This window comes from Vipera ursinii (genome assembly GCF_947247035.1).
Source record: "Vipera ursinii genome assembly, chromosome: 11".
In the NCBI taxonomy this organism is placed as follows: Eukaryota; Metazoa; Chordata; class Lepidosauria; order Squamata; family Viperidae; genus Vipera; species Vipera ursinii.
The window spans coordinates 7,184,136-7,197,916 of NC_139524.1; the positions used below are offsets into that span (position 1 = coordinate 7,184,136).

A 13,781-nucleotide genomic window follows, 5' to 3' on the forward strand; every position below is an offset into this window, starting at 1 on the left:
GCGTTTTTCCTTGCTTTAAAAAAATAAAATAAAATCAGAAGTAGCCTTAAGTAGAAAATGGGAGAAGAAATTGCCAACTCTGGTTTATCAGGGAGCCTTCAGACTGGCTCTTTGGGGTCCAAATCTGGAAGCTGAGCTAGGACAATCAGAGCTTATTATTTTATTTTATTTTTGTTGGCTTGAAACATTTTGCTGCTGCTTATCCAAGTAGCTTCTTAGAACATAGAACACAGAATACAGAACAACATAGCTGGAAGGGACCTTGGAGGTCATCTAGAACTAAGGAGAAATTTCCTTTTTTATTATTATTTAGTTTTATTCATTTATAACAAAAACATGTGAAAATACCAAAGCAAAATAGTAGGGGACAACATCAGAGAAAGAGAGGGAAAGGTGTGAAGAAAGAGAGGGGAAGAAACAAAAGGCATTGACTTCCGACTCTCTCTCTTAAAATCAATATTAAAATCAAATCTCAAGATGTTTCTAGTAGTATGCACTAGCCATTCCTCTACGGGCAAATCAGTCTAATCGGTAAAACCTAAAATCATAATATCTTTTTTTTCCCCACCTCGAGCAGAAAGGAGACATTTCCTAACGGGGAAAACCAGTGGAAAGGCTTGCCTTTAGAAGTTGTGGATGCTCCATCAACGGAGGTTTTTTTAAGAAGAGACGGGACAGCCATGTGTCGGAAGTGGTATTGGGACTCCTGCTTGGGCAGCGGGTTGGACTAGAAGACCTCCAAGGTCCCTCCCAACTCTGTTATTCTGTATTCTGTGTTCTTCACTGGGATAGTACTCTGGAACAGCTTTGCAGCTGTGTGAAACTATGCAACCACGAGAAGGACAATAGGGTTCTAATAAGATGCAATCATAGGGACACGGTGGCTCAGTGGGTTAGGACGCTGAGCTTGTCGATCAGAAGGTCGGCAGTTTGGCGGGTCAAATCCCGAGTGCCGCGTAACAGAGTGAGCGCCTGTTACTCATCCCAGCTTCTGCCAACCTAGCAGTTCGAAAGCACGTAAAAATGCAAGTAGAAAAATAGGGACTGCTACGGTGGGAAGGTAACAGCGTTCTGTGCGCCTTTGGCGTCTAGTCATGCTGACCACATGACCACGGAGATGTCCTCGGACAAGCGCTGGCTCTTCAGCTTTGAAACGGAGATGAGCACCGGCCCCTAGATTTGGAAACGACTAGCACACATGTGGGGGGGAACCTTTACCTTTACCTTTAAGATGCAATCACAGAAAGCAAAGCAAACATCCCATCCAAAGCCTAACCAAAGAGCCCAAATGACCCAGATTTGACTCACAGAACACCATGCATTTGAATGGCCTCCAGTTCCCTCGTAATGCTACATCTACTCTGAATCTAAACTTGACAACCAATACTGAAAGTGCCTAGAAAAAAAAAAGCTCTGCTAATTAAGGCTTACTCAAAGTACCCAGGAGGAAAGAGCGTGCATGGTTTGCACGCCTGTTCACACACCCAACAGTGAAGTATGCAAAGAGAGTAAATGAACAAGATACAGAAATATATATATATTTTTCTAAAGGAAATCCAGCTGCTTAGTGAATTGAATCAAACCTGGGCCGGTATTCCTGTCTTCCTCGAACACACAGAGAACATGATTGAAAGCGAATCCTAAGCACAACGTACAGAATTATCACAATGCCGACATCGAGACAGGGCCATTTTTCTTTCTGTCTACATTGTTGCAGGAGGATAAGAAGGCAGCCGTGTCCCACGGAGGCCATTAAGGCTGAGATGAAGCAGGCGGCCAAAGGGGAGAGAAAAATAACTTACAGACAGTAAAGGGATGGCAACTTTTCCAAGAAAGTCAGGAGGTTTATCTCCATCTTCGTCAAACACCATGACTTCCAGGACTTCGTGAATGTCTTTAACAGGGCTGGAAAGAGAGCGGGACAGAATTAAGGAATTTACACTCGTTCCGTCCGCCACAAGAAGCAACCTAAGAATATGCATTTGGCCATTATGCTTGCCATCGCTTTGAGGTGTTAGAACCTGTATGTAGAGCAGATGCAATTACTCTACACACCAGTTTAACACCTCAAATTGCATCCCCCTCCTTCCCACAGATCCAATCAAATCAGTTTTATTTCTGCAAATCGCAGGAATGAAGGCAGCCTGGGCGATCCTCTAGCAACTCATCTCCCTGATGGCTGTTCACTCCAGCAAGAATCTCGAACTTGTTCTGCCTGTTAGGACTATAACAGTGGTGGCGAACCTTTTTGAGACAAGAGTGCCCAAACTGCAAACCGAAACCCACTTATGCATCGCCAGGTGCTGGGCGCGTGGCCATCGAGTGGGCATGGCCACCGAGCAGAGGCCTTTTGCAGGCCTCCGGAGCCCGGATCGGGCGGCTTGTGCATCGCAAAATCACCCCGCAGTCATGGATGAGAGCTCCAGAGGCTTTGAAAAGGCCTCTGCTGCCCAGATCGGCCATGGCGGGGGGGCACAAAATCACTCTGGAGGCTTACCTGGACTCTTGCTGGTAGCTGTCTCCACCATCCAGCCTGGATCCACCTGGCCCCAGCTCTTGCAGCTGTTCCCTGACTCTCAGTGCAGAGAGGAAGAGCGCAGGAACATGTGGAGAGGGGGCAGGGAGCAGCTTGGCCCTGCTTCCCTCTGTGGCGATGGCCCGTGCCCTAAGGGATGGCTCCGCGTGCTGCCTGTGGCACGCGTGCCATAGGTTCACCACCCCTGGACTATAATGTTGCCTTTCAGATATGTTAGGGCTACAATTCGCTTGCCAGAGGAGGGGTGAACTCTGAAAATCATAGTCCCAGCACGCATGGAAGATAATTTTTACAGAAAGCTGTGTGACCATAAACCCTGTGGTGATCTACCCAATACTGGGTTTAGCGCTTTAAATGAAGCTGTCCATTTTACTTGAGATGATCTGCACCACTCCCACGTTGCTAATGTCTGATGAGTTCCACCACTGCTTACAGCCTCTCAACTTTGGGGGTTCATGCTGTTCCTTGCAAACCTTCTCCTCTGGATCTTCTTTCAAGAGGGACGCTTACTACTTAAGTAAATACTTTTAATTCTCCCCAATAACTTGAGCATTCTTTTTTCCAACATTTCTACCAAGAGAGACAAGCATGCACTTGCATAGATCATGGAATCAATGGGTTGGAAGAATGGCCATTTAGCCATCAGATTCTGCCTCTTCTCAGTGGATCGTGTTGTCCTCCGAAAGAAAATGCTAGCAGCAAATAGCCAACAGGTCACTGAGAATGTACTACCTCTCTAGATAATTCTACCACCTTCTCTGCTAACCGTTTCCCTGACTACCTTACTAATTGCTCACATTTATATTATCTGGGTTCGAAGCTGAGTGTGCAAAGAAGCATCTTGAAGTAATTAACCCAGTTTAGCTTAAGAATAATTAAGAATACAGCTATTAAGATGATAAACATTAACAAATTCTAGACCGATATAGGAGAATTTTTGTAGCTGAGGATTGAAATGGGGGGGGTCTTTGGTGCTCTCTGAGTTTAGTTGTTTTCTAGCAGACATTTCGTTACCCAAACTAGGTAACACCATACCTAGTTTAAATATAATATAAAGCATTGTTTTTTTTGTTTTAAAGTGCAGGAACTCTACAGAAGGTCTGTCCTAGGCCACAGGTCTGCAACCCATGGCTCCGGAGCCGCATGCGGCTCTTTCAGCCGTCTCCTGCAGCTCCCAGTCCTCTGCCATGTGCAGTCCAAAAAAAAAAAAAAGTAGGACCAAAAAAGTTCAACCAATCAATTCAAATATGCAGGGTAGGTGCATATCTCGCCTTGGCTCCACTCTTCAGTCAAACCGTTCTGCGCATGTACGCGCATGTGCACACATTTTTTGCGGCTCCCAGTTTTTCCTTTTGTGAGGGAACCGGTTCTGAGTGGCTCTTTCACTGTTCCAGGTTGCTGACCCCCGTCCTAGGCTCAATAATACAATTTGGTATATTTGGTTTATACTTTGAAAGCACCTACACGTCCCCCACCTCCTTTCCCAAAATTGGTTCCCACTAGGTGGGCTACTTCTCCTGGCAAGTCTTACAAAATATTCCGGGCATCCCTAGTATCGGGTGTTTCTTGTTGCAAATCCACTTACAAAGTAAAGACTTGATTCCATTCTGGGTTGAGGTTTTTGTAAACGGTGTAACTCTGAAGTCTGCTGTTCCCTAATTCCAGGACACAGAAGGGATCACTTTTGCCTACAGAAACAAACCCAAAACAAACCAGAACTTGATCAATGAAAAGAAGCTTGCCAATATTCTGCTTGACTTCTTGATAGACCCCCCCCCCCACTCTTTGTTTCAGACCCTCCTTTGTGGAATTGCATTTATGTGAGATTCAAGTCACGCTGAACAAAGCGAAAGGGGGAAAAAACCCGAATATATACCTGAAAAATCTGCAGCTAACAGATCAACAGCTTTTAAAAGTTTGACTTGTAAAAAACCAATATCCTTCATGTTTTGGAAAGAGTTCCTTAAGCTCTGAAAAGAAAGTCGTTGTTAGAAAAATAATGTTCTCCACATTTTTATTTTACATTTAATGTGTCCCTTTTTAAGAGCACATTTTTCTCAAGTCCAAAGAAGCAGTTAATTAAATAGGCCTCATGTTCAGTTCTTCTACTTCTCTTTTACTTTTTTGTAACACACTAGTTGCCTAGATAAGAAACTGTCTGATTTCCTACTAGCACATAGTACTGCTAAATACTTATAACTATGTTTAAATATAATATACTGTCTCCAAAAATTGCAAATCATAATGGGAGATGTACATATATGTATATATGCATGTATACGTGTTTGCATATACTTTTTATTTATGTGTGTGTCTTGATGGATGGATGGATGGATGGATGGATGGATGGATGGATAGATAGATAGATAGATAGATAGATAGATAGATAGATAGATAGATAGATAGATAGATAGAGACAGACAGACAACAGAGAAGTTGAATGAGTGGGTAATGGATGGATGATGGATGGACAGACAAGTGGAATGAAAGAATGGATGGAAGGATGATGGATCGATAAATGGATTGACAGACAGATAGGTTGAGCGGATGGATGATAGATAGATGGATGGATAGACGCATGGAAGTTAGAGAAGTTGACTGGATGAGGATGGATGGACGGGCAGAAGATAGATAGATAGATAGATAGATAGATAGATAGATAGATAGATAGATAGATAGATAGATAGATAGATAGATAAATGGATGGATGGATGGATGGATGGATGGATGGATGGATGGATGGACGGATGGACGGATGGACGGATAGACGGATAGACGGATAGACGGATAGACAGACAGACAGACAGACGAACAGACAGACAGACAGACAGACAGATAGATAGATAGATAGATAGATAGATAGATAGATAGATAGATAGATAGATAGATAGATAGATACACAGACAGACAGACAGGCAGACAGACAGAAAGGATAGATGATGGATAGACCGATAACAGAATAAGAGAGTTGGAAAGGACCTTGTAGCTCAAGCAGGAGACCCTATACCATTTCAGACAAATGACTGTCCAGCATCTTCTTAAAAACGTCCAGTGATGAAGCACCCACAACTTCTAAGGGCAATCTGTTCCAGTAGTTGATTGTTCTCACTGTCAGAAAATTTCTCCTTATTTCTAGGTTGAATCTCTCCTTGATCAGTTTCCATCCTTTGTTCCTTGTCTGGCCTTCAGGTGCTTTGGAAAATAGGTTGACCCCCTCCTCTCTGTGACAGCCCCTCAAATATTGGAAGACTGCTATCATGTCTCCCCTGGTCCTTCTCTTTACTAGTCTAGCCATACTCAGGTGATGGATGGATGGATGGATGGATGGATGGATGGATGGATGGATGGATAGAAAGAAAGATGTGTGTGTGAGAGAGAAAGAGAGGGAGAGAAAGAGAGGGAGAGAGAGGGAGAGGGGGAATAACAGGCTAATCCTAACTCTATATGTACTGGAATAGAGTTTATAGACCTGCCCTTTGGCTGAAAGCAATATTTTGTGTTCAATGAACTCTGTGCTCCTTTGGCTTTCATTTTCACCCCCCTTTACTCCGAAAATGTGTAAGGTTCAAATTTTGAGTCAGTCAAAATTTTGAGCAAGGTTCAAATTTTTGTTACTATATAACTAGTGGCAGCGACCCAGCAGTGCTAGCCCACTACCTTCTTTCTATGTAGGTCTAGCCCCCCCAGCACAAGGATTCCCAGGAATTTCCCATCTACCTTTGGTGCTGCTAGGTTCCTGAGAACGTTCGAGATCAGCTTTGCATTTGGATTGGCAAAAAGTGGCTGCCAGGTGCCCCTTTTGTACACACAGAAAAGATAAGGCCTTGATCACAACGCAATTGTGCGATTGTGCAACTGACTCTGCCTCTATGGATATCCCTGCTTAAGGAGAAAAGGGGGGAGGGGAAATATAACCATCCAGACTCACATAACGCTGGAAAATCTGCTTTCTTTCATTGGGGTCTCCCAAGGGGCACACACACAAATCAGAGATAGACACCCCTGAGCAAGGTGCAATGGAGATCACCATCACCAAGAAACCAGGCTGCTTCTCCAGAGGCAGTTCCAAGCGGTTGGCTTGTTTGTCGGAGAGTCCACCAACATCGACTCTGCATCTAAACCGTTGGAAGGCAAAAGAAAACACAATCACTTCCTACCTGCCATCACTTAGAGCAGGGGTCTTCACAAGGTGGCTCTTTTATGACTTGTGGACTTCAACAGCGGGAGGTCCTTCTCTGTGGGCGCCCCGGATTTATGGAACCGTTTGCCGGTTGAGCTCTGGATGGCGCCCGACCTTCGCTCCTTCCAACGCGATCTAAAGACTTATTTGTTCGAACAAGCCGGCCTGGCCTGATGGGGGATGGGTTTGGATTTTATTGTTGTTTTAAATGTATTTTAACCTATTGTTATAACTTGGGCATCTCGTTTAATTCTTTCTTAACTTTTGTATTTTTGTACTTTTATATGTTTGCCCTGTTCACCGCCCTGAGTCCTTCGGGAGAAGGGCGGTATACAAATAAAATAATAATTATTATTATTATAAAAGGGCCAGGTTTGAAGACCCCTGAATTAGAGTCATCCCTCTGTGCAAAGTGCTGAGTGCCCTACAGTGTTCAACCTCAGACAGAGGGCTGAGAATTTATAAGGTGCCCTGAAACCCTTCAAAAGGCAGCTACAACTTTCCCACTTCCCATTTCAAAGGACTCAACTCATCTTCCTTCCTGCCCAAAAATTACTAGTTCCTTTAATGCCTGTGGAGATTCTCAATCATCCGGGTCATGGTTGTCTCAAAGGTGTGGGTTTTTTTTCCAAAAGGCAACTGGACTTTCTTGATTTTGTTTTCTTAAAAAAAACGTTTTGCTTCTCGTCCAAGAAACATCTTCGGTTCTGAAGAACTGAACAGAAGAAGCTTCTCGGATGAGGAGTGAAATGTTTTCAAGGGGAAAAAAAAGAAAGTCCAGTTGCCTTCTGGAAGAGCAACAAAGATGGTCAGGGGACTGGAGGCTAAAACATATAAGGAACGGTTGCTGGAATTGGGTATGTCTACTTTAATGAACTTCTGCCAACCTAGCAGTTCGAAAGCACGTAAAAATGCAAGTAGAAGAATAGGGACCACTACGTTGGGAAGGTAACAGCGTTCCGTGCGCCTTTGGCGTCTAGTCATGCCGGCCACATGACCACGGAGACGTCCTTGGACAAGCGCTGGCTCTTCGGCTTTGACGGAGATGAGCACCGGCCCCTAGAGTCAGAAACGACTAGCACGCATGTGCGGGGGAACCTTTACCTTTACCTTAGTTTAATGAAGAGAAGGACGGTGGGGGGGGGGGGACATGATAGCAGTCTTCCAATATCTCAGTAGCTGCCCCAAAGAAGAGGCAGTCAAGCTATTCTCCAAAGCCCCTGAAAGCAGGACAAGAAGCAATGGATGGAAACTAGTCAAGGAGAGAAGCAACCTAAAACTAAGGAGAAACTTCCTGACTGTTAGAACAATTAGCCAGTGGAACAACCTGCCCCCAGAAGCGGTGAATGCTCCAACACTGGAAGTTTTTAAGAAGAGACTGGACAGCCATTTGTCTGAAATGGTATAGGATTTCCTGCCTGAGCAGGGGGTTGGACCAGAAGACCTCCGAGGTTCCTTCCAACTTTATTTATTATTATTATTATTATTATTATTATTATTATTATTATTATTATTATTATTATTATTATCATTATCATTATTATCATCATCATCATCTTTGGGATAGTTCCTTCAATCTATGTACCCAAAACATTTATTGGAGAAAGACGCACTCCTGAATAAACTGTAAGTGTTCCAGAAAGTGGTGGTCAGGAAGAGCTAGAGACATTTAAAGACACGAGTTCCTAATCAGGAACATTGTAAAAATAAAATTGGGGAAATTTCCCATGCAAAGAACAATATTTTCTTGTATTAAGAACAAATAACCAATCAAGAGAAATGACATTCAATATTACATCTATTGCATATGCAGTTTATCTGCATATAAACTTTCAAGAAACATTTTGTCTGAAAATGGATGCGTTGTGTTTAAATAGTCTCTTTAAAAACATTTAAAAACGGATGGGCCTTAACAGCGATGCAGTTGATCAAGGGGGACCTTATTTTAGAAATGGGGCAGCACCCCCAGAAGAAGGTCTAAATGGGTCGCCACCGATCTCAGTTTTCATGATGATGCACTCCAGAGAATTGCTTCCAGAAAGCAGCATTTGCCATTTTAGTGGGGGGAAAACCTGTGCATTTCTTTTTAAAGATAGCAGCAAAAAAACATAGAAGTCTTCAAAAGTGGATGAAAGGAAGGGAAGGGAGGAAGGGGGAAAAAATCCTTCCTCAGATTTGTAGCAGTCAGAAGACCAGTGGTGTGAGCATTCAAAGCTCATTTATTTGGAAGCAAATGGAGCACAACTTCCAAGAAACTCTGCAGATTTCAGCTCTTATAAAAGATAAATACTTGCAGCTTCAGATCCCTGCTGGGTAGTCACAGGAGTCAAGTTTCTGGATGGTGAGAGAGAAATTGGAACAGATTTTGACAGCTGAAGGCCTGTTGAAAGGCTTTTATTTAAAGCAGGAACCTGTTAAGGTGTTGCCTAATTAGAAGGAGAAGGAGGAGAAACAGGAGGAACATCTCCTGGGGGCTTCGGCTTGGGAAATGGAACATGCATTAGTCCCAGATAGATCCTAGAGCCTTGAACACTTGGTGTCCATCTGCCAAGATCTACAAAAAAAAAATTCCATTTCTAAATAGCTGGCTTTGGAGAAGAAAGCAAGGTGGTACGAAACCCAGAGGTTTTTCAGCAATCTCCTTGAAAAATCTTCTGAATGCTTCATTTTTAATAGGCTTTGGCCAAAAGCACCTCAATGTAAGAATCATTTCTTCGTGGCCAACCACGAGCATTCCATCTTCCTCTCTTGAAACCCTGACACTCAACTGCATGGTCCATTAGAGACACACAAAATATATCAGAAATGTACTAACTCAACTTGGTGCAACGTTGCTGCTTACACAGCTGGTAATTTAAAGTAAACACGGTGAAGAAGGAATGAACGAGCTAAAGTGTGCATGAGGAACTGGTACAGGATTACAAGATTCTCTTAGGTGGATATGAAAGTAAGACGTTGGTTGTGACACTTGAACGTTACACCGCAGTGCACAAGGACAGTGGGGGGGAAAAAGCAGTAAGGATGGGAGGGCTAAAAATATACGCTGTTTTGGATAAATGCTTGTTCAGTTGGCGCTTGTTCTTACTGTTTATAATAAGATAAAAATGAAATAAGATGATTATTATTGTTTATCATAAGACTGTTATCTTAAGCTCCTCAGAAAATTGCCTTGACAATTTCATCTGAGCAGACAGCAATCACTTCCAAAGTTCCTATGTTATGGAACTTCCTGCCCAATCTTAATGATAGAATAACACAACTGGAAGGGACCTTGGAGGTCTTCTAGTCCAACCGCCTGCTCGAGCAGCAGACACTGTACCATTCTGGACAAATGGCTGTCCAGTCTCTTCTTAAAAACCTCCAGTGATGGAACACCCACAACATCTGGAGGCAAGCTGTTCCACTGATTAATTGTTCTTACGGACGGGAAATTTCTTCTTATTTCTAGGTTGGCTCTTCCTTGATTACTTTCCATCTGTTACTTTCTGCCCTGCCCTCAGGTGCTTTGGAGAATAGGTTGACACACACACACACACACACACACACACACACACACCTCTGTGAGAGCCCCTCAAATACTGGAACACTGCTATCATGTCACCCCTAGTCCTTCTCTTCATTAGACTACCCAGTTCCTACAACCTTTCATCATATGCTTTAGCCTCCATTCACCTAATCATCTTGGTTGCTCTTCTCTCCATTGTTTTTAGGATCTCAACATCTTTTTTGGGATCAGGGTGACCAAACTGGACACCGTATTTGAAGAGTGGCCGTACCAGTGCAGAGTAAGGCATTAAACCTCACTAGGACACAGGTCTTCCAATGAGAGATGGAGACTAGGTTAGAAATAGCTAAGAGTGGTGAAAGACCTACCATAGAGGCTTTCAAAACTATTCTTCGAAGCTTTCGCTTGCTCTCTCTGTTCTACAGCTCCAGTGAAGTACAATATCCCCGATTCCATTCATACCGTTTACTTATGAGTCTCACCACCTAATTACTTGAGCTTTTTTTTTTATTTACTTGATTGCACAGCTTAGCTAAGGAACCATAACTATAGTCTACATTGGTGGCTAAACAATTCCAAGGCATGGATCCATGGAAAGCATTATCAAGATATGGTCATATTTAAACCCCCGACTAATTGAATTGAACTGATTCAGAAAGAAGGAGGAGGAGGAGGAGGAGGAGGAAGGGGAGAAGGACTTTGCTAAGAGCCAAACCCATCTTGAGTTTAATGTACAATCAAGCTGTTTAATTACTTGGGAGTCTAATTGTTTGCACGGTGATTATTTCTCCCTGCCTAAGCAACAGAGCCATCCTTTCCCTTTCCTTACCATCGGGTGAGGATCCAATAGAAGGCGAGCGAAGCCAGCAGCAGCTGTTCAAAATGAGGACCAGAGCGCACCATAAACCCGCCATGGTCATGCTTTCAAAACGGTTTCCCCGTGGCGAGAGACTCCCGCCCCGGTTCTAACTGTTTGCAACTATTTAACACCAGAATTGCTGCAACCATATTGTGTTTTGCACAGACCTCTCTCTGCTGGTAATAAGTCAGCCCTATAGAAGGGGAGGAGTGGGAAGCGGCAAAAATCTCATAAAGCTTAAGGAGGCAATCCGTTCAGGAACCCGGAGGAGACATCACGGAGAAGTCAAAGGGGGAGTCGTTCATTCGTGGTGCGAGTAGTCCCTTGCAAAGAAGAAGGGGGGGAGGGGCGCTGAGGAGTTTGTGGCACCACCGTCCTCATTGTTCCTGCACCACTGAGAAAAGTCTCGTGCTCAGAATTGTTGCATTTGTTATCGCTTCTCTCTTAGCATTTCCTGCCAATTGAATTTCAGTAAAATTCTAATGGGCAGTGACAGAAGTTAAAAAGCCTTTTGATCTTCTCTCCCCCTCCTTTTAGCACCTCACTGGTTCCCTGGGGAGGTGGGGGGTCGGCAGGAACCCTCCCAAGATAAAAGGAGACACCAGAGGTGGACTCTACAAATCTGAGGACAATCTTCCTTTTTGGATTTCACAGGCACCTCAGCCATCAAAGCCCAGGGCAGGAACATCCCAATTTGCACATCTATCCTGGAAGGACACACAGCTAAAGCTAAAGCCAGCATGTACACAAACCACACCTCCGAGTTCACACCAAGGACAGGTCCCCCCCCCCATAAAACCAACTCTCTGGGCCCCATTTTTCTCTGCAGCTACTCCTGAAATCTCTTTGTTCTTGGGAATAAAAGGAATCTCCTTTATCACAGTACGTCTGCATTTCATTTTTTAATTTCTTCTTGCACCACTCCGGATCATGGGACCCCCAGATTATTCCTCTAGCAGCAGATTGTGATATCCCCCCGCACATATTTTGTGGTAGGGTTGTTGAAGGATTTGCAAGAATACCCTTCTATCATTCTATCTCCAGGAGTTTTCAGCATGCATGGCTTCCCACGTTAACCCTCAAAGATTCTTAGATAGGGAACACCTAGGGTGGATTCTTCTCACAGCAACTACCAAAGAGAATGAAAAAAAAATCCTGCCTTTAATAAACTGTTGAAAGAATTTCTCCCCCTGTAAAGGAAATTGGACAAGTTGTCCACCAATTTGCTGTGTCCACTTGTGAAGAATATGAAAGACCCTTTTCTTTCCAGTTCTAATTCAGTCTAACCTTTATTGGTCTGAGTTGCTTCAAACATTTGGACTACAAGGATGTTTGTCTGCAAAAATTGGTTCTGCCAGTAGGATTGATCAACACTGCTATCTCAACCCAGTTGTGGAACTCAACGTGTCACCTCTTCTGCTAAAGAACTGCTGGAATAGAAGGAAATGGAGGTCCCATAAAAGTATCTTCCTGTTGGTTTGTTTTTCCTGGCCATGCAGAATTCAACTCTAGCATTGTTGTGATTCAGGGTCAGCCTGTGGGTTCGATAGTTGGGTCGGACGACTCAGAGGAGGAGGAGGGGGGTGTTGAAGAGCTTGCTGAGGGGGTTAAAGATCTTGCTGATGAGAGCCCTCAGCCAGGCCCCTTCCACCTGGTCACGACGGAGACCCAGCTGTGTGAGCCTGACAGCGTGGATGAAGATGACCCACAGCTGGCCCTGTTCAAGGACACCCGATGCAGGAGGCAGTCAATTAGGAGTAAACAGAGGAAGGCAATGGGGCACCTCGGAAGGAGGCAGAGAGAAGCCACGCCCTGAACTGTATAAAGGGGAATGCGTGGGAGGGCTGGTTTGCTGAAGGCAACCGCTTGATTAGTTCCTGTTTCATACCTCCTGTTTCATGGTTGGTTTCTTGTTTTGCTCTGTTTTATCTTAATAAATTTGGCAGGCTTAATTCCAGCCTCTTGCCGTTTGTAAAGGGGTTGTCCCTGCCTTTTCTGCAGGGCCAGTAGCAGGCTGGTACAGAACAAGCATCTGCTACTAGCAGAGATGGAGACACCAGTGTTGAAGAGACTGAAAAGAATCATGGAAGATCAATGACTATTTGGATAACTGGTGGCTATTTTCTCAAGCATAGAAGAATACCAAAAGTTGCTAGAGAAGACTTGTGGAAGAGGACAACCCTGGGAAGCTCTTTTGTTGGGTCTGGATTGTACCACTGCAGCTCACAGAATTATCTAGGAGTAGCTCTTCCAAAATACAGGATTCTGCATAATTAGAAACCCTGTGAGCTCGGTCCTGTTGTTGAGCTGCACAATGCTTGAATGAGATTTTGAGAAGCTTCAGTTCCCAGGTTCTTGTTGGAAAAACCCGCAACAATTAAAAGGTTACACAACAGAGAGAGCATCAGCAGAGCTATCCAGAAAGCCTCATCCCACATTGTTTTCCAAAGCTTCCCAAAATACGTTTAATAGCTAATAAAACAAGACAACTTACATTCCCAGAATTTCTTCGTGCTTTTTGTTATCTTTCCCCCAGATCTCAATTTCCAATACATCCTTTCTGTCAGAAAAGTAGTGAAAATCAAACTGTTCCCTCCACTGTGGATTTGCACTCTTACACAGGGTCTAGGAAAACATAAGAGTGATCAAGATTTATCGTTCTTGCAAAAGATGGCAGCTTTTAAAAAATGCACCCCACAAA

At 43.8% G+C, this 13,781-nt stretch overlaps 1 protein-coding gene across 2 annotated transcripts in view; it reads right to left on the reverse strand.

Moving 5' to 3' along the window:
* MCTP2 (multiple C2 and transmembrane domain containing 2) overlaps positions 1 to 13,781 on the reverse strand; it is a 154,740-nt gene that overhangs the window by 70,437 nt on the left and 70,522 nt on the right. For both annotated transcript variants that reach the window (XM_083371334.1, XM_083371335.1), the window contains exons 10-14: positions 13,575 to 13,705; positions 6,465 to 6,651; positions 4,413 to 4,506; positions 4,122 to 4,224; positions 1,803 to 1,905 (exon numbers count right to left, since the gene is read on the reverse strand). In XM_083371334.1, coding sequence (XP_083227460.1) covers positions 1,803 to 1,905; positions 4,122 to 4,224; positions 4,413 to 4,506; positions 6,465 to 6,651; positions 13,575 to 13,705 — 618 coding nt within the window. The remainder of the gene's footprint in view (positions 1 to 1,802; positions 1,906 to 4,121; positions 4,225 to 4,412; positions 4,507 to 6,464; positions 6,652 to 13,574; positions 13,706 to 13,781) is intronic.